The sequence below is a fragment of the Lycium ferocissimum genome, chromosome 11 (assembly GCF_029784015.1).
Source record: "Lycium ferocissimum isolate CSIRO_LF1 chromosome 11, AGI_CSIRO_Lferr_CH_V1, whole genome shotgun sequence".
NCBI lineage: Eukaryota > Viridiplantae > Streptophyta > Magnoliopsida > Solanales > Solanaceae > Lycium > Lycium ferocissimum.
Genome location: NC_081352.1, coordinates 44,722,587 through 44,744,954, shown reverse-complemented (window position 1 = coordinate 44,744,954; position 22,368 = coordinate 44,722,587). Strand labels below are relative to the sequence as shown.

General features: G+C 32.0%; 1 protein-coding gene across 1 annotated transcript; it reads left to right on the top strand.

The window, feature by feature from the left end:
* The first annotated feature begins 2,197 nt into the window (after positions 1–2,197).
* Positions 2,198–4,101, top strand: LOC132036359 (xyloglucan endotransglucosylase protein 6). The gene is made up of 4 exons (XM_059426678.1): positions 2,198–2,422; positions 2,536–2,636; positions 3,042–3,235; positions 3,473–4,101. The coding sequence occupies exons 1-4, from the start codon at positions 2,266–2,268 to the stop codon at positions 3,906–3,908; spliced, it is 888 nt and encodes a 295-aa protein (XP_059282661.1). The 5' UTR covers positions 2,198–2,265; the 3' UTR covers positions 3,909–4,101.
* The last annotated feature ends 18,267 nt before the right edge of the window (positions 4,102–22,368 follow it).

The following is a 22,368-nucleotide window of genomic DNA, read 5'->3' as shown; positions in this document are numbered from 1 at the left end:
GGGGGGTTTAATTGAAAATTAATACTATTACTGATAGTACTACTTATTGGAAGACAACTGTTTGTCAGCAAATTGAAGTAAATAATACATTCAAAAAGAGGATATTATGGGATCTGTCTGAAGCAGATCTCACCTGCTACATTCCACTTTATATTTTTGTAATTGTAATACTCTGAATAACCTCTATATTTAATTTGTAAATCCTAGTAGAAAACATTTTAGTAATGTCTGTTTTAATACTCCTAATACTCTACTTGGATCCAGTTGCAGAATATTTCTTTGCTTTGTAATATGGCACACATGTTGAGGATCTAAAATAAAGTGTGCCCTAAAAGAATGGTAACTTCAAAATCAAATAGGTAGCTTTAAATAAGCAAAAGCATAGTATAAAGAAAAGATGTTACAGTATGATGAGTGCGCCCGGCAAAAGTTGCAGCTGGCATTGCCATCATATATCACTATAGTAATTCCAAAAACAAATGCAAAGAATAAAAGTGACAAACACCCCCCAAGGCCCCCACATTCCTCACAGCTAGTTTCTTCACTTTCATCACTCATCAGGTATCATTTGATATTGAAATGTGTAGTAATTAATTAATTAATTCGAATTTAGAAAGTAAAATAATTTTGTAATGACATTAAGTATTCGGTGAATGATTTTTTCACATGACTACAATCAATTTTACAATTTATTTCCCACTCAAATGCATTTTGCTTAACTACTTTTAACATATTTGAGATTTAAGATGTACTGTAACTTAATGGCTGCAATTGTGTTTTCAGTTCCACCACATTTTCCCTTCCACTCATTGTTATTCATAGGCCAACCTAAAAAATAAAATTTATCCGTCCCCCATGATTTACTAAAAGGAAAGAAATAAAATTTCTAACACGTTTTGACTTCCCCTTATATCTAGGATTGCTATTAGTAGCATTTTTTTTTCTTCAGTAACCTAGTTCATACTGTTAACAATGACTATCTATTTGGAGGAAGTTACCAGTTAGTATAATACTAGTATGAGCAGATGTAGAGGGTAAATTAGGCGATCATTCGAAAGCGGTAACTTTAGCTCGAATTATGCATATGAATTTTTAAAAAAATAAATTGAACCTATAAACCAAATGAATTGAATAGAATCTTGAACTCAAACCGATAAAGTTTAAATTTTATTTTTTCCTCTTAGTAGGCATTTGGTCATGCGATTTGAAACCATAAGATGAAATCAGCGTTTGGACATGCATTTCATCTCATGGTTTCAGAATTTTTAAGTATAAAACTTGACCCATAAGTTTATATTTTGTAAAAAATGACCCATAAGTTGTAGATATTTTTAACAATTACTCCCACCAACCATTTAATAACCTTTATTTATGTCTACCATGTGAGAGGATTATATTAAAGAGTAGTTACATTATTATTCATGATAAATTTTCTTTTATTGAACTAAAGTTTGATCAATTGATGTTTTATTTTTTAGAAATGCGCTTAGTAGCGTATTAATTTTGTTATAATCATGACACCGTTTTGGTTAGATTATCTTATAAGGAATGAGAATATTTTGATCGTTTTAATCTATGGATTTTTATGTTTATAAGAAAAAATACAACTTAAAAAATTCAAATTGTATATCCAAACATGATTTCAAATCATGTCCAAACGGCTCCTTAGTCGTAAATATAAGGATAATTATGAAGAAAAAAAATCGTGCTAAATTTCCTAATCATAATTTATGCGAAATAGTAACTTGACGCAGTTGTTTACTGTCCTTTCTTGCTTGTACAAATTAAAGGAGGAAGTGGCCTTTTTTCACTACACGCGAACCGAATACTTAGCTTTTGGAAAGGAAAAAGAATTTCCCTCTTTTTTAAACTACTGCTACTGACAATGACAACTGTACACTACAATGACCAGCTGTAATATTCCACGTTTCCATTTCTCATTGGTCAACATTAGTACCCATCCTTTTCTCAACAGTGACTACACCTATTGTACTGCTCCCCACTATGGGACCAACTTTAATCCAGCTAAGCTAATTAGTGCCAACGGCTATAATATTTTGAGTTTTTATATCTGACACATTGAGTATTGGGTCCAACGTGGACAGTGATGTGTACATAAATGCTTGTTGACGTGGCACTATGGCTTCTTGGGTAAGACTGACTCATTTGGCTATAAATTACACTCCATTTCCTTTGGTCCTCTTCACAATTCTTCTAAAAACATATAATCTGTTCTCTCTTTTCTCTAAAATAATTCTTGAAAAAATGGTGTCTTTCAGTTGGGTTTTCTTGGCTATTTCTGTAATGATGGTGGGTTTGGTTAGTTCTGCAAGATTTGAGGAACTATATCAACCTAGTTGGGCGATGGACCATTTGACAACTGAAGGAGAAATTCTCAGGATGAAACTGGACAATCAATCTGGTACTTTGAGATATTCTTTTTGTTCATGTTGTGTTATTGTGCATTCAAGAATACTATAATGTGATGTGTATCATTAGTTAAGTTTTACTTACCTGATTTTATGTAATTTTCAGGTACTGGGTTTCAATCAAAGAGCAAGTATTTGTTTGGGAAAGTTACTGTTCAGATTAAGCTTGTAGAGGGTGACTCTGCTGGAACTGTCACTGCTTTCTATGTAAGATATTAATTAACAATATCATTTATTAACGGATAAAAGTTAAAAAGGCTTTAACTTTTGTTGATATGACTTGAGCATTTTATTGAATCCACTACTGGTGAAATTTCTAGTGGCTTACAATATTAGTAGTTGGACATTATATCAGATTCAGTACATGCATTCTGTTATTGTTTAAAGTCCAATGAACATGTTAAAATGCAATAATAAATCAAGCATTTAATTATTATCAAGCATTTAGTCATGTCAAATATAGTTGACCCACTCTTCCCAATTAAGTTTTCTATTGGTTAAAATAGTGGTAGCATGACTTTATTGACTACTTGAACCTTTTTAATCTGTTCTTGGTGATATTAATATTCTTGACACTGATATGCTTTGGACTATTTTACGTGTGATATGCAGATGTCATCAGAAGGACCAACCCACAATGAGTTTGATTATGAGTTTCTAGGTAACACAACTGGTGAACCATACACAGTACAAACCAATGTCTACGTGAATGGTGTTGGTAATAGGGAACAAAGATTGAACCTATGGTTCGACCCATCCAAAGAATTCCACTCATATTCCATCATGTGGAACCAGCGCCAAGTTGTGTAAGTCTCCTTATTATTCCAATTAATTTATCACATTACTAAAGTATCTCTAATTACAAGCAAATAAAATAGGCCTAACATACTGATTTTCAAGAATTGAAATGCTAAACAAAAGTACTTAAACAAGAGTTAGATTCCCTTTTCTTGACATGCCCAAAATGGATCCCACTTGCATTTTTTCAGAATGTCTTTTCTTGATAACTTAAAATAATATAAACTATTTTAATTGTTATGCAGATTCTTGGTAGATGACACACCAGTTCGTGTGCACTCGAATTTGGAGCACAAGGGGATCCCATTTCCCAAGGACCAACCAATGGGTGTATACAGTTCAATATGGAATGCAGATGATTGGGCTACACAAGGCGGGTTAGTCAAGACTGACTGGTCCAAAGCACCCTTTGTAGCATCCTACAAGGGATTTGAGATTGACGGTTGTGAGTGCCCGGAAACTGCTGCACTTGCTGAGAATACTCGGCGTTGCAGCAGTAGTGGTGCTAAGAAGTATTGGTGGGACGAACCCGTTATGTCCGAGCTAAGCCTGCACCAAAGCCACCAGTTGGTTTGGGTCAAGGCACATCATATGGTTTATGATTATTGTACTGATACTGCTAGGTTCCCTGTTGCCCCTGTTGAGTGCCAGCACCACCAGCACAAGACTACTAAGAACTAGCTGGTCACATTTGTGTGCTGATTGGGAATTTTGGGGTTCAGTCTTGTATTGTGTAAAAAGATGGAACAAAAGAAAATGGCATGAACTCCATGTTGCATGATTTTGGTCACCTCTCCTTGTTGTATGTAAAAATCTCATTATCTCTTTGTTTAATGTTTATGGTTTATTAATGGAGTATTTTTCATTTGAATTCTATGCCTGGCCTCAGTATTATTTATTACTATTATTACTGTTCATTAAGGATAAATCAAATTACTAACTAATATGTTTTTCTCTATTTTATATGAAGGCTTATTAAACAGCAACAATAATAATAATAAATAACTATGCCTTAGTTCCAATCAAGTTGGAGTTTGGCGATACGACTCCCCAGTTCTAAGTAGTATGATGGTGATTAACAGTTTTTCAACTAGTAAATATCATCATGTATTTTTTTCGTTATGTCTCCCAATCTTCAGGGGTGAGCCAAAGGCAAAGATATGTTTGCATGATCTCAATAACTTTTGTTTAAAATGTATTGTTAAATTTTTTAAATATCCATAAGTATTTTGATTTTTAAATAAGTTATTAGTGTAGTAGTAATCGAAGTAGAAATTCATATCCGGTTGCCTAAATCTTCTGTGCCTTTTTAATACTTTTCACTTATCATACTTTGACGCTTATGGACTGGTGGTATCTGTATTTATTAGCAAAATTTCAATACTGTCGACGGTACGGAACCAATCAAAAATCAAATTTATGTGGTCAAATTAAGATTAGGTTTATCAGCCAATGTTGTTATTTCCATGTGATAGTTGTGCATAATTTTGTTTTATTTTTATGATTTCTATAATTCCTAGTGGATCCCACTCTATACTCACGGGCTGCATCAAGGCCCACGGGTAGTACAAGAAAAAGATAAGAGGCATAAAGAATCTAGGTCCAAGATGAGTCAGCAGAACTTGAGCTGGCCTCAGATTCTTTGTTTATAGGATAAAGTTTGTCTACTAGGGGGTCACTTCAGTTCTTGAATCAATGATATTGAATTGTAGGTTGTGAATTGCATACTTTTAGATGATTTTATTTTAACTCTGCGAATGTGCCTGGCCTTTTCGTCCATTGGTGGTGGACCCTTCTTGTTTCTCCTTTTTTTATCAAAAAAAGACTATTATATGTTGTATATTTAAATATAATAGTTTCTAATCATGTGCGTTGCCCGTGTATCCCATGTTAATTGGTATCTCACGTCGATCACTAATCTTGAGGTTGATTTCATAATCGCACCATGTTATTTCTTCTTGAGACACTGACTATGTATTCTAATCTTCTATTAATCCTCTTGCAACCATTTATATTTATACATATTTTTTTGGTTTCCAACCAGTTGTGTGGTACTCATATTGTAATTCGATTAAATTCGATTATTCGCGCCGGGAAGTTCCACAATAGAGGTAAAGTGTTCTCTAACTAAGGCGACTCCATACTCAATGAGACTCAAAGTGCTATATTTATACTTGTGTGCACATATAAGATTAAACTTTCATTCTTTTGTTTGTTAATAATCTTTGCAACCACCAGTAATATGGTCTTTATTTTAGTGAAAAATCAAATTTCTTTCATTTAAGCTAATGCACGACTTTCATTATTTGGTTACTTCAGTAATTAGTTCTTTTTTTTTTTTTTTTTATATAATTTTAATGCAGACTAAGGACAAATGAGGTAAAGGGACAAAATAAAATAAAAAGAAGAAGAGAAGACCATAAATAATCTTTTCTTGTGGAACCTCTGTTATTAAGAGATCATTTCTGGCTTTTGAAACATATTATTTTATGCTGATAATATTATTAGGAATAATTTTTACGAACTTGGTTTAGGGGTAGGATAGTGCGACAACATTTGCAAACTTTGAAAAAAAAAAAAAAACAATAACGATTATACATAAAAAGTAAAAGATCAACTTTATTTAAATCATGACTATAATACGTAATTTAAACCCTTCCACTTACAACTTAGCTTTTCAGGGGCAGAAATTTGTTTTCCTTCACATGTCATAGGAGCACGAGCAGATATACTTACAATTTGGATGTTGGGAGCTTTAAGTAAGAATGAATCACTGGCTTTAAGTCCTAATAGCAGCATTTTCAGACAACATACTATCTGTCAACATAATTTTAAAATAAACTACCATTATAAATCAACAGTTGCATTAGAATTCATTCAAGAATTTGAAATGTCAGTTCTGATAAAGCCAAACGTAAACAACAAAAATAGGAATAAAACAATTTTTTAGAATATTAAAATGATCATGGTTGCTAATTAAGTAACTAAAAGGCCAATTTTGTAAAAAGATCTGTCAAGATGAAGTTGAGCAACGTACACATCAATAGATATTTTTAGAAAAAAGGTGAATCTGTGCCAGGAAGAAGAAAAGTGATCTGAGACTTTTGTTGTGCTCATTATATAGTGCAATAAAGATGCGTCGAGGCTACATAAATTGCCATTACTGGTGGATGCTCAAAGGACAAAACAAATGGAGTTGAAATGTCAAAAGGCCACAATGTAAATGATAATTAAGAATATTTACACAACTGTAACAACTTGTTATGATCTATTGGAAAATGAAACAGTCGTCCCATTTAACTTATCCAGTTCAGTGCTGCAGAACCGGTTCATTGTTAATGTAATTAAAAAAATGTAATGTAAATAAAATATGACTATTTAATTAATTTTTTTGTTTAATTAGATATTTAATTAGATTTTGATTTAGTGTAGGAGCAAAATGGTAAACTAACTTTGAAGGTGAAAGCTTCCCACTTTTAGTATAATATAATAATATGATACACTTAATAGTAATGGCATTATAGTTGTGCGATAGATAATTACAATCATCCTTAGTAGTGTTATCAATGTGTATTCGATAATTAACTTAAACAGGATCTGAAAATAAATGAAAAAACGAATAATTCGAGCCCACTGAATTCAGTGTGTGTCCTGCGAATTTAATCTCCTCACTGTACCCGAGGTCATATTACTTCCTCCTAGGATAGAACATATATACCTGTTGATGGCGTAACGGTACCTCAAACCCCACCAACTTCGACGAACACAAATTCGGCAACAAATCACCCAAAGACTCGATATTTAGTTTGTAAGAAAGTATGCAGAAGTTCGAAAATTCAATAATTCCTCTGAATCTCTAGATAATGAAAGGGTGAGATGGAGAGTCATAATCCAAAAGGTGTCTTTTGGATGCACTTCAAAAGGTATATTTTCTCATTTCCCATTTACACCTTAAAATCCCAACAAGTAATACATGTAAAAGAAGTTTCTAATCTGTCTGCTTCTAAGTTCTAAGTACCTATCTATACAGATAATTGTTGACAGTAAAAGACAAGTAGTATAATTTTTTGGTGAAAGTTATTCGACTAATCACTCTTGAACTTTTGTGACACTGCCACTATTTGTGCTCCCAGCTCAATATGAGAATGTCAACAAGTCTGGAGTAGTGTCATTTATGAGTGTGGCTGGTGCTCGAAGTCTTGACCTTTGTATTGCTCAAACTTCTCTCAGTTGTATAAAGTAATAGTTATAAAAGTTAGTTCGATGAAGAAAGTACCAAATCAACATTTAAAATTTTAATTCCTATTAATATCCTCTATGTTTTACATGTTATACACTTATATACAAGCACTGCTAGATAGAATGTCACAAAATGATGGTAGAATTTGTTTTAAAGGCAGCTCGAAATTCGAATCAATTGCTCTATCGCACCCAAGGTTTGTGAAATTGGTATAAAATCTAGAAATGCAAACATGTAGTTCTTCTACACCTGATGTTCTTTAACTATGTTGCTCATACCAATTCCAGAATCAACTTATCACAAGTGATTATCCTTCAATCTGGATCAAAATATCTTTTCTAAACCGATATAAGGCCCACTATTATCATACAGTATTAATCATAATAAAAAGTGGTCGAAGTTGTAGAAATCATGAAGGTATCAGTAGTGGAAAAACAATTATTATTGGAGCATTAGTTCGAGTAAGTTATCAGAGTGCTAAATCAAATGAATGATACATTTAATATAGCTGTTGCACGTCACATCGATTGGTCATTCATATTGAATAGGAATAGTAATTAGCTCTGAATTATTGTACCACAAGACGTCTTTTAACAAATAGTAGTAAACAAACAAGGAAAAAAGAAAAAAGAAATCAAATCACTTGTTAATTTACTTTTTCGTTTTTTAGTGGTAAGTGCGACAGGTTGGTAATGTAAATGGTAATAGTTTTTCTGTTTTTGTCTCATGACTTAATAATACAATGCAATTACAAAGTCTATTAGGCTCTAACTAGATACCCTAAAGAATATCTTTATCCACAAATAGACTACAAAGTCTCATAGTTCTTGACCTAAATTTCAAACTCAATCTATTTAGTATTCCCAATATAATTATGACATTACCACCTACTTTACGAGTATTGATATCCACCAATACCATGCACTATGTATAAGTTTGATACAACTGTGCTCATAATCTTCCTAGCCATTAGCTCAATTAATCATTTTTTATATAAAGAACAGCATCTTATCATTTTTCCGCTAACTTAATCTTTATATATCAAAGTATATAAAGGACCATCATCTCAATTAATCATTATCTACAGTATCTTTCATTTTTCTTGTACCTTAAAGCACAATAACTCTATTAAAATAGTGAAAAGGATTAAATAGAAACAGCTGGAGCCAGTGAAATATTTATTACCCCTTTCAATCAAAGAGTGGGGCTAATTTGAAATGAAATGAGTGCTTGATGGAGGGTACTTTTGGATCCACTCCATTGAATTGAAGTTAATTCTATCTCTACAAAAATATCATCCTTTAGGGAATGGGACAATCCAATGCTTTTGAATTTGTGCTTGGCTGACACCAATTATTGAGTTACCCTAAAGCTTCATTGTGGACCCAAATTTTTATACATGCTGACAAAGAGGTCTAGATGTAGGGGATGACCAATTCACCAAAGGAGAAGCCAAAACTGTTTTCACTAAAGGACTTCTCATTTGGACCACATCAAATGACCAAATATCATGGTTCATTCAAAAAGGAAATTGAAAATGGCTGATGTGAGTTCAATTTCAGAACAAAACAATAGAAATGGGGACCCAGTGAATTATTTTAGTAGTTTGATTTATGGAGCAAATTGAAAGTGAAAGAAAAACTGTACATGCCAAAATTATCAGGCTAGACATAACATTTTACCTACCATCTTCTTTAGATAATCAACATGATAGCGTAACATTTATTTGAAGTTGTCTTAAATGACTTACTTCTTGAAAACCAAATATTTTTGTGATACCAATGGATAGAATTTCAACTCCGTATATTTGTTAATTTTTACTACAAGAAGTTAGCCATAGCAATTAACAAGTCTAGAAATGTAAATTGCCCTCGCTGCAAGAAATGTCATTGAGTTCAAGATCAGGAAATCTGGGCGTAAAGAAAGAGATTAGCCAAAAAGGAATTATTACACACTATAGCTACTGGAAAATCCAATAAGCATAAAATAGTTTTATTGTTCTCTCATCCTATTTGGTGAATTTTTACACAGTGCAGCTACAGAAAAATCTAATAAACATAAGAGAGCCCTAATGTTCTCTCCTCCACCAAAAGGAACGAGGAAATGCATGCCTAGTATGAGCTATGTTGTGTAACAAAAAAGAAAACACATTGTCCTTCCTTTGGGTAAATAATTTATCATTCAGCTAAGTGCATCATTTAGTTTATTTGGAGCACAAGGGCCAACATTTAATATTAGATCAATTTTAAAATATAAAAACACATTGTCCTTCTTCCTTTGGGTAAATAATTTATCATTCAGCTAAGTGCATCATTTAGTTTATTTGGAGCACAAGGGCCAACATTTAATATTAGATCAATTTTAAAATATATGTACATAATACACCTAATTTTGCGGAAAGACCATGAGTTCACGTGCATCAGAATTTGTCCATTAAATCCGCATCCGAATATATCACGACATTAGGCCAAAAACAATTTTTGTTTTTATCAACTTCTGCAGTTGGCTATAGTTTACGAATTTTTTATGTTAAATTTTAAAACATGGCCAATGAGAGAAAGTTGAGCTATTTTCTTCCATTTAGTGGTCAGATTGAACTTATATGCCAATTTCTCAATAGTTTTTGGAATGAGTTTATAGGCCAGGCGGCTGTAAGGCCCATGTTCTTTCAGTCCTAGAATGGGCTTCTCATTGGCCCATGTTCTTTCAGTCATCAACTTTGAATGGGCGAGGGCAATTTGCACTATTGTCCTTATGCCGGGTAGTCTTTAATTTTTTGTCCCTCAAATTGCTGGTCTTTAAATTTTGTTCTTCGCCTAAAATATCTAGAAGTTCTGGGTTCTAACTCCGGCTCAGTAAAAAAAAAAAAAAAAAAAAAAAATCTGTCTTGCAAACTTGTGCCTTAAGCAAATACTGCCTTAAGGTAGAAGTTTCACGAAGCCTTACCCTGCAAATTTTTTTTTTTTTTGACTGAGAGAGTTCGAACCTAGAATCTTGGGGTATTTTCGGCTACTTTTTTAAACGAAGGAAAAAAAATTAAAGACCAACAATTTGAGAGCCAAAAATTAAAGACCAGCGCCTTTGAAGATCAATCCGTGCAAAAAAATGAATGGGTGATCACGGTGAACAAACTATTCTGAATCATTTTCCTCTCGACAAAGAAACAATTTTTTTTGCGCGGATTGTCCTTCATTTGGGGTGGTCTTTAATTTTTGTCCTTCAAATTGGTGGTCTTTAAGTTTTGCCCTTCGCCTAATACCCCGAGGTTGTGGGTTCGAACCCCAGCTCAGTAAAAAAAAAATAAAAAAATTGCAAGGTAGAGAATTTGAGACTTAAGGGCAAAAGTTAAATACCGCCAATTTGAGAGACAAAAATTAAATAACCACCCCCAGTGAAGGACAATACTGCAAATTGTCCAAGAAACAAAACAACAAAGAAAACTGGGTTATAAATGGTTTGGGCCTCTTTTTTCGAATAAATTGCACGGTTTGTACGTCAAACTTCAAATGGACTAATCTTGAATTTTGTCCTTCAAATGTACTGGTCTTAAATTTTTGTTCTTCAAAATCGAACTTATGCCTAACGGGGCCTAAGTTCTTTAAGGGCACGCAACATAATTTGTGAGATATTGTGATGCAAAAATATAAATTATACCCCGCGAAAAAGTTATTTGCTATGAGGGGAAAAATTAAAGACCAACACAAAATAGGAACAAAAGTGCAAATGACCCTCTTTTTTTCCCTGTTATGGCAAATATATTGGGAAAAGGACACTGTGTGTCCACTCAACCAAATTAATCCCACATTTAATCACTGTTTGGGCTTAAACCCACCAGGAGTTCGGTCTACCCAGATTAATGCAAAAAAATGGCCGACTGTACCCCAAACCCTGTGCTTAAAAAAAAAAAAAAAGGACTTTTTGTGGCGACTTACGCCGCCACTAAAGGGTCAAGCATAAAGATATATACATATGTTAGAATTATATACACTTTATATACAAGAAAGATACGCTTTTATATACATATCTTGAATTAATCATACATTTATTATACAAAAATTTACGTTAGTTATACATTTATTATGCACATACTATACAATAATGATATATATATATATATATATATATATATATATATATATATTTTTTACATATACAATAGTGATACATATTATATACCACAATGATACGGTTTCTGTGATACATTTTTTATACGTGTGATACACTTTCTATACAAGATCGATACAGTTTATATACACATGCTGGAATTATATATACACTTTCTATACAAAAAATGATACATATTATATACAAAAATGATACAATTTTCTATTCATACGGGGCGGTTGACCGTGCCGATACACATTGTAACACAAATGATACATATTATATACAAAACTGATACATACCTTAGTGATTCATATTTTATACAGTTTCTATACATTACAGATAAGTACTGATACATATTTTATACACAAATGACACATATTATATATAAAATCTCCTCAAACATTTTTGTGTTTGGGTTTTTATTTGAAAATTGTCTTATTTAAGTTTTGGCTAATGGATGAATTTATTTAATTGCTACATTTTGGGTTTGGGAAAACTTAGGCTAGAGGATGGGATTATTTATGGCCGAGCGGCCATATATGTCCTTTCCCCAAATATATTTGGGGTTTTATTCAAAATCAAATTCAAATTAAAAGACAACCACCCCCTTTGCACAACACAAACGGGCATGGTCAAAATAAGAATAAAGCGAATGGACTATTAGTGGTAGTTCTACCCAAAACATGGAAAGTTGGAAACTCCTTCACCCCGGCTCGTTTGGTACAAGGATATGGATAAATAATCACAGGATTATATTTGTGATGAATTTATACCACGTTTGGTTAGGATAAAATGCTGGTATAATTAATCCCCGGATTATAGTGTTATTTTATCCCTGTGGGAGGGTGGAATAACTAATCCTGGATAACTAATCCCGGTATAACTTGTTTCCAACCAAACGACCCTTTAGTGATTAATTGTGAAAATAGGGAGACAGTGAAATTAATAAGTACTCCCTCCGGATAAAAAAAAGAGTCCACTTAGCCACACCCTTAAGAAACTACTCACTCCAGGAAAATAATATGTAAATTGACTAAACTACCCCTAATTAAATAGGCATTGGGATTTGATCACATAACACCTAATAGGGGAAAATTTGAAAAGATAAGGTTAATTGTTTCTTGATTTAATAAGTGAATACTTTTTTTTATTCAAAAAAAAAAAGTTAAGTGGACACTTTTTTTGATCCGGAGGGAGTAATAGTTAAGTTACTGCCAAGATTTCTTGTTCGAGTAAGGGATAAGGCACCATTACCCCCCTGAACTATACCCGAATTTGCTACGACACACCTTACCTTTTTCTGGGCCCTATTACCCCCTAAACTTATTTAAAACGGAATAATTAAAACGCCGATGCGGCAAAGAGAGTGTGTTTCACTCTCTTTGGTGAGAAACATAAAAAGGGGAAAACTTAATTTTTTTTCCTTAAAAATCGCATTTTCTTAAAAATTTGAAAATAAATCTAGTCTTCCACATTTAGTTTTAAAAAACGGGTTTTCCACATGTTAAGAAAATAATTAATTTTTTCAAAATTTTATAAAAATTCAGCTTTTTTTTCACATTTTGGCAAGAAAACACTTTTCCGGATTTTATTTGAAAAAATAAAAGTGTCCTAAGAAAATGAAATCATGAAAAAATCAAGATTTTTTAAGAAATTTTAAAAAAATAATCAAGTTTTCCATATTTTTAACAAATCCATTTTTCCATATTTAAAAAAAAAATCATTTTTCGGCTTTTTTTTTTCTTTTTCAAAAACAAGTTTTAAAAAAAAACAAATTTTCAATTTTTTTTTTTAAAAAAGGGTTTTAAAAATCCTTTTTTTAAAAGAAAATTCAGTTTTTTAATCCATGTTTTTAGTTTTTTTTTTAAATGGGTTTAAAAAAAATTAAATTTTCAAATTAAAAAAAAAGACGGGTTTTAAAACTCATTTTTTTTAATGAAAATTCAGTTTTTTATTTTTATTTTAAAAAAACACACGTAGTTCGAAAAAATTAAAAGAATAAAAAAACAAATAAATACGCATGTGTAGTGAGATCTGTATGTCACTCTCCCATATGAGAGCGGACAAATCACAGTGTGTAATTATTCGTTTTTAAATAAGTTTAGGGGGTAATAGTGATCCTCTTGAAAAAGGTAATGTGTCAGAAGAATTCGGGTATATCAGCAAGAATCTCCTAATCCTTATCCCTTCGAGTAAAGTATGTAGTTGCAAAAATCAATACAGTTACTTATGTTGGTGGCCCTCTTGGTTGTTGTCCATCCAATTTTTATATATCTTTGGGCCATAATTTAGCTACAAAAAAGAATCTAATTCATAGGAGTATTATTTTGTTGCCATGTGGCCTCTTTTATTTTTATTTCTACTGTGTACATATGTGTGTGCTTGTATAGCTGTATTGGTGGACCTATGGTGCAAGCTGATGCATGCATAGGAATCTATTATATAGTTTGGTTTAAGCTAATTTTATGAGTAAAATGATGAGAACAATTCTGTAATTGACTTACTCTTAATTGAAGATGATAGCTGAGTAAGAAATAATCTCCGTCGCCAAATGTCTGTTCCAATAACTGAAAATGGTTGCAAAATGATCCCATGAGAAATGGTTTTCTTTTAGAAAGATCTACGTTATATATTGTTGAGAGTACTTGAGCTCAAACAAGATGTACAAGCTGAGTTAGCACAGTCTAAATTAATAAGCACATATATTTCCAAAGTTTATGCTAATTTACATAAAGGGATAAGGCACCGTTACCCCCCTGAACTATACCCGAATTTGCTACGACACACCTTACCTTTCCCAGGGTCCTATTACCCCCCTAAACTTATTTAAAACGGAATAATTACCCCCTAAACGCTGACGCCCACTCTCATATGGGAGAGTGACATACACTCTCCTTGCCACATGTGTATTTATTTGTTTTCTTCTTTTTTTTTTAAATTTTTTCAGCTTACGTGTCAATTTTTTTTAAAATAAAAATAAAAAACTGAATTTTCATTAAAAAAAATGAGTTTTAAAACCCGTCTTTTTTTTTTAATTTGAAAATTTGATTTTTTTAAACCCATTTTTTTTAAAAAAAAAAAAAACTAAAAACATGGATTAAAAAACTGAATTTTCTTTTAAAAAAAGGATTTTTAAAACCCTTTAAAAAAAAAAAATTGAAAATTTGTTTTTTTTTTTTTAAAACCCGTTTTTGAAAAAGAAAAAAAAACTGAAAAATGATTTTTTTTTTTTAAATATGGAAAAATGGATTTGTTAAAAATATGGAAAACTTGATTATTTTTTTAAAATGTCTTAAAAAATCTTGTTTTTCATGATTTCATTTTTTTAGGACACTTTTATTTTTCAAATAAAATCCGGAAAAGTGTTTTTCTTGCCAAAATGTGAAAAAAACTGAATTTTTATAAAATTTTGAAAAAAATAATTATTTTCTTAACATGTGGAAAACCCGTTTTTTAAAACTAAATGTGGAAGACTAGATTTATTTTCAAATTTTTAAGAAAATGCAGATTTTTAAGAAAAAAAAATTAAGTTTTCCCCTTTTTATGTTTCTCATTTTCTCAAAGAGAGAAACACACTCTCTTTGCCACATCAAGCATTTAGGGGGTAATTATTCCGTTTTAAATAAGTTTAGGGGGGTAATAGGGCCTAGGGAAGGGTAAGGTGTGTCGTAGCAAATTCGGGTATAGTTCAGGGGGGTAATGGTGCCTTATCCCTTACATAAATACAACTGGAAGTTGTAGTCAATTAAAAATGCAGTTACCTCTTATTGCTTATTTTGTCTAATTAATTACTCCAACTTGAGTCGATCTTATTTATAGCTTTGACTTTGTGCGATTTTGTTCAATTCTTTGAATGCTTTCTAGACATTTTACTAGCTCAAGCTAATCAGATCTGATATTTATAAATTTTGGGTTTAGACCACTTATTCTAATGAACCGTCGTCCCTATATGTTCTTCCTTGACACCATGATTTATTGTGATATGATTCTTTAGCTGAATAAATTAATTTCTTATCCAAATATTTATGAGTTTGTATTCTGTTTTTTCAAGGACTTGTTTCATGTATATGCTTTATAGGACCATTTTAGTTAAACTCACATATTATGGACCCCAATATACTACAGAAAATAACTACCTATCACAAGGTCTACAAGTTAGATAAGTAGCTGGGGAGAGTACCAAATAAAAGAGGAAACAAATGTCTAACCGTTGTATCCCAGCTGTGGTGCCAGCTAATTGACAGATTACTGCACTTTAATTTCAAAATACTGGTTCTTAAGAACCTTGAATTTTCATAACAGTTTGCTAAATGAATCCTAGGCAGACGCTAATTCAATATTTAGAATCAGCAATTTCGTAATTTGATTTCTATATTATATAGAATATATTTCAAAAAAAATTCTTGCATATATACATATAGTTTGAGTTGAAAGCACTAGGTTTAGTTAAACTCACCAATCCGACCCTATATCCGCCTCTGGTTATATATAAGTTAACTAGAAAATGAAAGTTTGAGCTAAGCTAATAGTAGATCAAGTGTTATTGTCCAATAATGCACAGGTAGAGTGTTCCACTAGCCACCCTAAAAATAGATGAGAATTTGTTTCCAATACTGGAGAGAGATATAAGATTAGAAGCGTAAGAGATTGGTGCATCACAAATTAAATTAGAAGGGATTCCCCACATTTGTTAGGCGTAATCCATACCACATGCACAAGAAGCCAATCCCATTAATTATCTTTGGGTTGCATAACTTGTATTATTGGTTGTTAATAATATTGTCTTGTCTCCTTGAGCCTAGCCATGCTGCTTTCCGATTGCAGCAATCTTACCTACTTCTTTTTCATATTTCTGGTGACAACTTTAAGGGGCGGTCTATATATTTGGCCTTCTATTTATTTTTTGATTTGATCCACAAAAGTCCTGTATCATTAAGTTCATCGATCGGATATTCACCCCTCCATCTAACAATTGTCGAGCTTGACTCTGACATCGTCAACGTAAACAAATAAATGATCTAAATTTATTCCTAAACTATCAAATTTGTTTATATGTATCCTATGTTATAATTTGAAGCATGCCCTTAAATAATTAAAAAGATCCAAATATATTCTCCAACAATTGACAAAATGTCTAAACTACAATCCTATGTGGCTTCCAGTATCATATCAACCAAATCACATCAATACATATATTTAAAAAGAAAGATAACAGCAGAAGTTCCTATGGTCAAAAGGTAGAAGGATTACATATATTAAGCAAATAGCAAACGTTGGGAGTACATTTGGACATTTTTCTTATTTAAAAAAGAAATAATAAAACTTCGCTAACTCGAACTCGTCGATTTTTTTCGGTGTACACCTAAACTATGCGTTGGCTTAATTACCCCCCGAACTTGGAATGATAGGCTCGACCTCTTAGACGCCAAAGTAACCCATTGGCCGTGTGACACACGCTTGGGCCACATGGATTTTTTTGTCCATGTAGCATTTTTTAAGGATAAAATATATATTTTTTACCTTTTAAGTTCACCAATTATTTGGATCATCTTTTTTTTTAAATCGTAAAAAAAAAAAGAACTTGAAACAATAATATTTTGACCATACTTTTTTTTTTATTTGGCTAAAGATAATGATATTCTAATCAAGTTATTTTTATATATTTGGCGAGGAAAAAGAAGAAATACAGCTAAAGCAAATAATCATTGTATCTAAAAAGAAATAAATAAAATATCAACCAAATATTTTAAGAATTTGACCCGAAAAAAATAATGTAGAGTTGAAATAAATAGTAATTGCGTGAAAAGGAAAATACACAATTTTTTTTTTGTAGAAAATACACCGTCTAAACTTCATTACTTTTGCTAAACCTTCTTTTTATTTGGCTAAAATAAATAGAGTTTCAACTAAGTTATTTAGATTTGGAGCCAAAAAAAGGAAAAAAAAAAACACATAGTTGAAACAAATAATCATTATATCTAAAAAGAAAAAAATACAATTGGGATAAAATATGCAATGAATATTAAGAAAAACCAAAAAGAAACACAATTGGAAAAAATAAATCATTATATTGATTATATGGCAATTAATAGTTGAAAAAAACTCCAATTTGGAAGCCGATTTTTCAATTTTGATCCTTCCACGCGCCTAAAAGAGAGTGTGTTCACGCTTTTTGCCACACGTTCTAGTGTGGTCGAGACTATCATATTACCAAGTTAGGGGGGGTAATTAAGCCAACGCATTGAAAGCAGACACTAAATAAAAATCGACAGCTTGTGTCCCAGCCTATTCCTTTTATTTAAAATTTGTCCAAAAAGCATTAGGAGCGGTAACAATATTTTTGTTTCAATAGCAACTGGTTGAATCACAAAAATGAAGAACGAGAACAAAATCACTAAGATGATGTAGCACTTTATTATGTGAAAAGTTTTTTTTCTTTTTTAATTTCGTTGAGTCCCGCGTTATTGTGTATCAATCAATAAGATAAAACCAGCCAACCGTGAAGTTGCTAATTTAATGAACTCTTCCTACTAACATTTGCTCATGAATTACCAAAATTTCCACACTGATTGACTAAAGGGAAATTAAACAAGTTCTTTATCAAAGCTGGACACAACAAAAGGAGTCCTTTCTGCCCAACAAGGTTTATATAAAGTGAAATAGCTTAAAGAGTTTTAGTTTAGTCGCTGATAGTTGTAAATTAAGGTCATATGATATTAGATTAAACCGAGATCAAATGGAACGATCTTGATAGCAAAAATTCATATAATCAACTCTTAACTTAATTGAGATTAAAATAATATAGCAGTAGTTGTTATTGCAGGCTCATGCAGTAGTTGTTATTGGTCACGGGAAATTCCGAATTCGGTTCGGTTGACTCTTATGGCAAAAGCAGAGACAAATCTAGAAAAGTGAGCGGCATGAAATTAAGTCCAGTTCAGTTTCCGTTGGTTCTTTTTTCTTTTTCTAATGGTATTCGGTATCCTAAATTGAAACTCGATTATATTCGAATTTGAGCCAGAAAGTCCACATTGAAGCTCTCCCTAACAAATATAACTCCGAACACAAAAGAACTCGAACCTGAAATTTTTGTTTAAAGGTGAAAGGGAGTTATGACTCTACACTAACCTTTTCGGGTGATTACATTTTATTCATTCTTCCAGCTGTTGTTTCTCTGTTTCCATTTGATGTCACTCTCCTTACCCACTCCATAAATTTACGTGTAAAATTAAAGATTCACATTTCCACATTACTATGACCAATAAAGCTGTTTGAACTACTTTCTCCAAACCTAGTTGGCATAACTGGTCCCATCTAAAGCACCAGCTGGACCCCTTTCCCAACCTGTCTTCTCATCCTTTAAAGGCTGAAACTTCTCTCAACCTTAAATTAAATTTTATTCTTTATTTTTTATTTAGTTTCCACACGCACTTTCACAACTTCTCTCCTCTATTTATACACCAACCAACCACTGAAACCCAAATTCAGTAGCTCACACAGATACTTCTAGACTTTCTAAGCAGTGACCACAAAATATTCTCATAGTTTAAATTTGCACAAAGCTCATTCAAGATTCTTTTTGCACCTTTTGCAAAGATTTCCACTTCCAAATAATGGGTCGATTCAGATTTTTGTTCTCTTACTTTTTGCTACTAGGGGTCTTGTATTTTCAAGAAGTGGCAGAGGGATCTACAACAAGAAGTATTTCACTAGCATATCCAAGAAAACTGATGGTCCATAGAGCTTTGTTGTCAACAACAAGTACTGAGAGTAACATAGCAGATCCACCAGGTGAAAATGAAGTTGAAAAAGGACCTTCCATTGGAGAATTAGCACCAGAGAGTATTGAAAGAGAGCATCATCATTCAGATAAGTCAGTTGCTGGTGGAGGGGTTATTATTGGTGGTCTTGTTACTGCCATTTTTGCTGCTGTTTATTGCTACATTCGTGTCACTAGAAAGAGAGATGGAGAATATTAAAGCACCGGTAAAATTAAATTATAGAATAGGAGTATTATTTTAGTCAGACAAAATTTGTGAATAGTTTAGCTTAGGGGTTGCTTATAAGTATCATATTAATTTGTTGGTTCTTGATATAGGAAATAGATAGGAAATTTTTGTGTGAGAAACTTCGGATGCTGAACATGGGAAATTAATTACATACAATTAAGGATGTTTGGAGCTAAATTTGTCCCTCTGTGTATGAAGTAGAGCTGAATAGTTTTAACTACTATACTTGACTGCATATAATGTATTCCCGTGGAATGCGCCTTAATTCAAGAGAAGTTGTTAATGGACTGTCCAATGTTATTTTGAAGGAAAATTCTTCTCCTTTTATTTTCTCGTTAAATTTATTATGGGCAAAGGTGCAAATATACCTTTTAACTTTGCGAATTTATGTTATTTTTTAAAAAAAACTCCCGTCAGCAAAAAGAGTATATTTGCACAATTTTGTAACGACAGGGGTATATTTGCACTATTTTATAACTGTAGGGGTATATTTGCATTATTTTATAACGGCAGAGGTATATATACACTACTTTTATAACGAGGGGTATTCATGTTTTAAATCGCAAAATTGAGAGATATACATATTTGCATTATTTTATAATGACAGAGGTATATATATACTACTTTTATAACGAGGGATATTCATGTTTTCAATTGCAAAATTGAGAGGTATATTTACACCTTTGTCCTTTATTATTTTTTCTCATCGGAGCTATCAGCTATATTCTCGAAGACTGCCAGGAACCAAATTTAAGAAAATGGAAGCCTTTTGTTTGTAGTTTCGTACTTTAAGATTCAGGTAATCACTGCAAGAGGAGAAAATAACACACGAAAGGCTCATTCCCTTTCCTTGGCAATACGTTCTATTTTTCATAAAATAAGTTGTCGGGAAATGAGGAAAAAGACTTTTCCTTATTTTCCAAAAAATGGCATATGCAGTTGCAAAACACAATGTTGGACTTTAGTGATTCAGTTCCTACTTGAGGAGTTGCATGCAATTGCAAAACACAACGTTGGACTTTAGTGATTCAGTTCATACTTGAGGAGCTGCATGTAATTTCGTCAGAAATGTTAGAAGTTACTCCAATTTCAATTTATGTAGTTTCGTTTGACTAGATATTAAGTTTAAGAAAGAAAGACTTTATAGCCTAAAACAAAGTTTAGACATTTGTATAGTTATAAACATCTCATCACGGGTAGAAGTTAGAACAAGAACTTCTAAAATAAATTATTACTCTCTCTGTCTCAATTTAGTGGCATACTTTTCCTTTTTAGTCTGTTTAAAAAAATAATGTTATCTTTCTATAATTAGAAACAATATAACATTAAAAATCTCCTTTTATCCTTAATGAAATGATTTATAGTTACATAAATATCTAAGGTTTATTTTGAATTACAAATTTTTATTTTTTAAATTTTATGTCAAGTCAAACGATATCACATAAATTGAGACGGAGGTAATAAAACTTTGGTAGGTTGAGACGTATTTAAACTACAAGTAAGGGCCGACCTAGTGAAGGGATAAAAAAATAAAAGAAAAAGAAAACAGAAGAGGAAATGAAAAGAATGGAGCCATGTGCGCGTATGACCTTTATATTAATTGCTGCCACTGCAGATGAAGAAATAAAATATTTTGCAAGCCCAACGATTTTCCAATTTGATGAAGCACCGACCTTGGTCAGAAAATCTCACCAAAACATTTATTTTGTAACGTTACAACATCAATCTTCACGTCTTAGTTCGCTAGGCTATTATGAGGTCATACTAATTGATACCAGTGTTTTAAAAGACAGTTTTAGAACTCGCTTCAGGGTGGGACACTGGCAAAATATTCCGGTGCTCACGTGCGAGGGTTAGTGCAGATTGTACACCCTAAACACGCCTAATGCCAAATGCTCGGGCCTCACCTAATAGTTCTTACACAAATTATATGTTAAATTCTTTAGTTAAAATCATTGACCCTCATAATTCTTTAACAAAATGAATGATACTTAATAGTTTTTCATCCATAGAAATAAGAAGATTGGGTGTAGCTCAAATAACAAGTCGTAGTATTACATATTTACTATTTGAGACTTTCGTGAGGGTGAATATCACTTGATATTTCTTTTAAAAATACATAGCCGAATTGTATATTTTCACTCGTCATTGGTATTTTGTCACGTGTATCAAAATTGTCATATTTTATTATTTCGCTATTTGAAAATAACTTTATTTTTATTCATGAAGGAGTTATGTTTTAATTATAATACTGATAAATTTTATTGATTATTTGCTTACAAGGAGATAAAATGAATAGTATGATAGTAATATTGTTTTAAGAAATTGTGATTTTTTCATTGTTTGAAAGTTAAGATATTAGAGTTGATTTGCATTTCATAATACCTTTTATTTCATTGTATTGTTTATACTTGTAAAATTATGTTATATATAAGTACAATTGTAAGTGGCGTATAGTAGATTACTTTGATTAGCTTTTGTGGGGATCAAGCGCGCGCGCAAGCAAACACACACACACACACACACACACACATATATATTACTATTATATATAAGGACAAACTTAGGGACTTTTGTAGTCCTCACGAGAATTTTCAATTTTTTTTAAAACTTTTTAATTAATACTTTTGGGTCCTAATCTTATTTATTTAAGTCAATTTTTTTTTGTTTTTTTTTGTTTTTTGTTTTTAAGGTCTACTTTTCAAAAGTTATCGAACCTTCTACCTCATTTTTCATGTTCTTTGGTTTTCTGTTTGGTGCTCGATATCCGCATTTGAGCCCAATT

Bases quoted from the DNA above. Each gene is read 5' to 3' on its own strand.
- LOC132036359 (XM_059426678.1), top strand. From the start codon at position 2,266: ATGGTGTCTTTCAGTTGGGTTTTCTTGGCTATTTCTGTAATGATGGTG. The intron at 2,423-2,535 runs GTACTTTGAGAT...TGTAATTTTCAG, and splicing joins GAAACTGGACAATCAATCTG to GTACTGGGTTTCAATCAAAG. The intron at 2,637-3,041 runs GTAAGATATTAA...TGTGATATGCAG, and splicing joins GAACTGTCACTGCTTTCTAT to ATGTCATCAGAAGGACCAAC.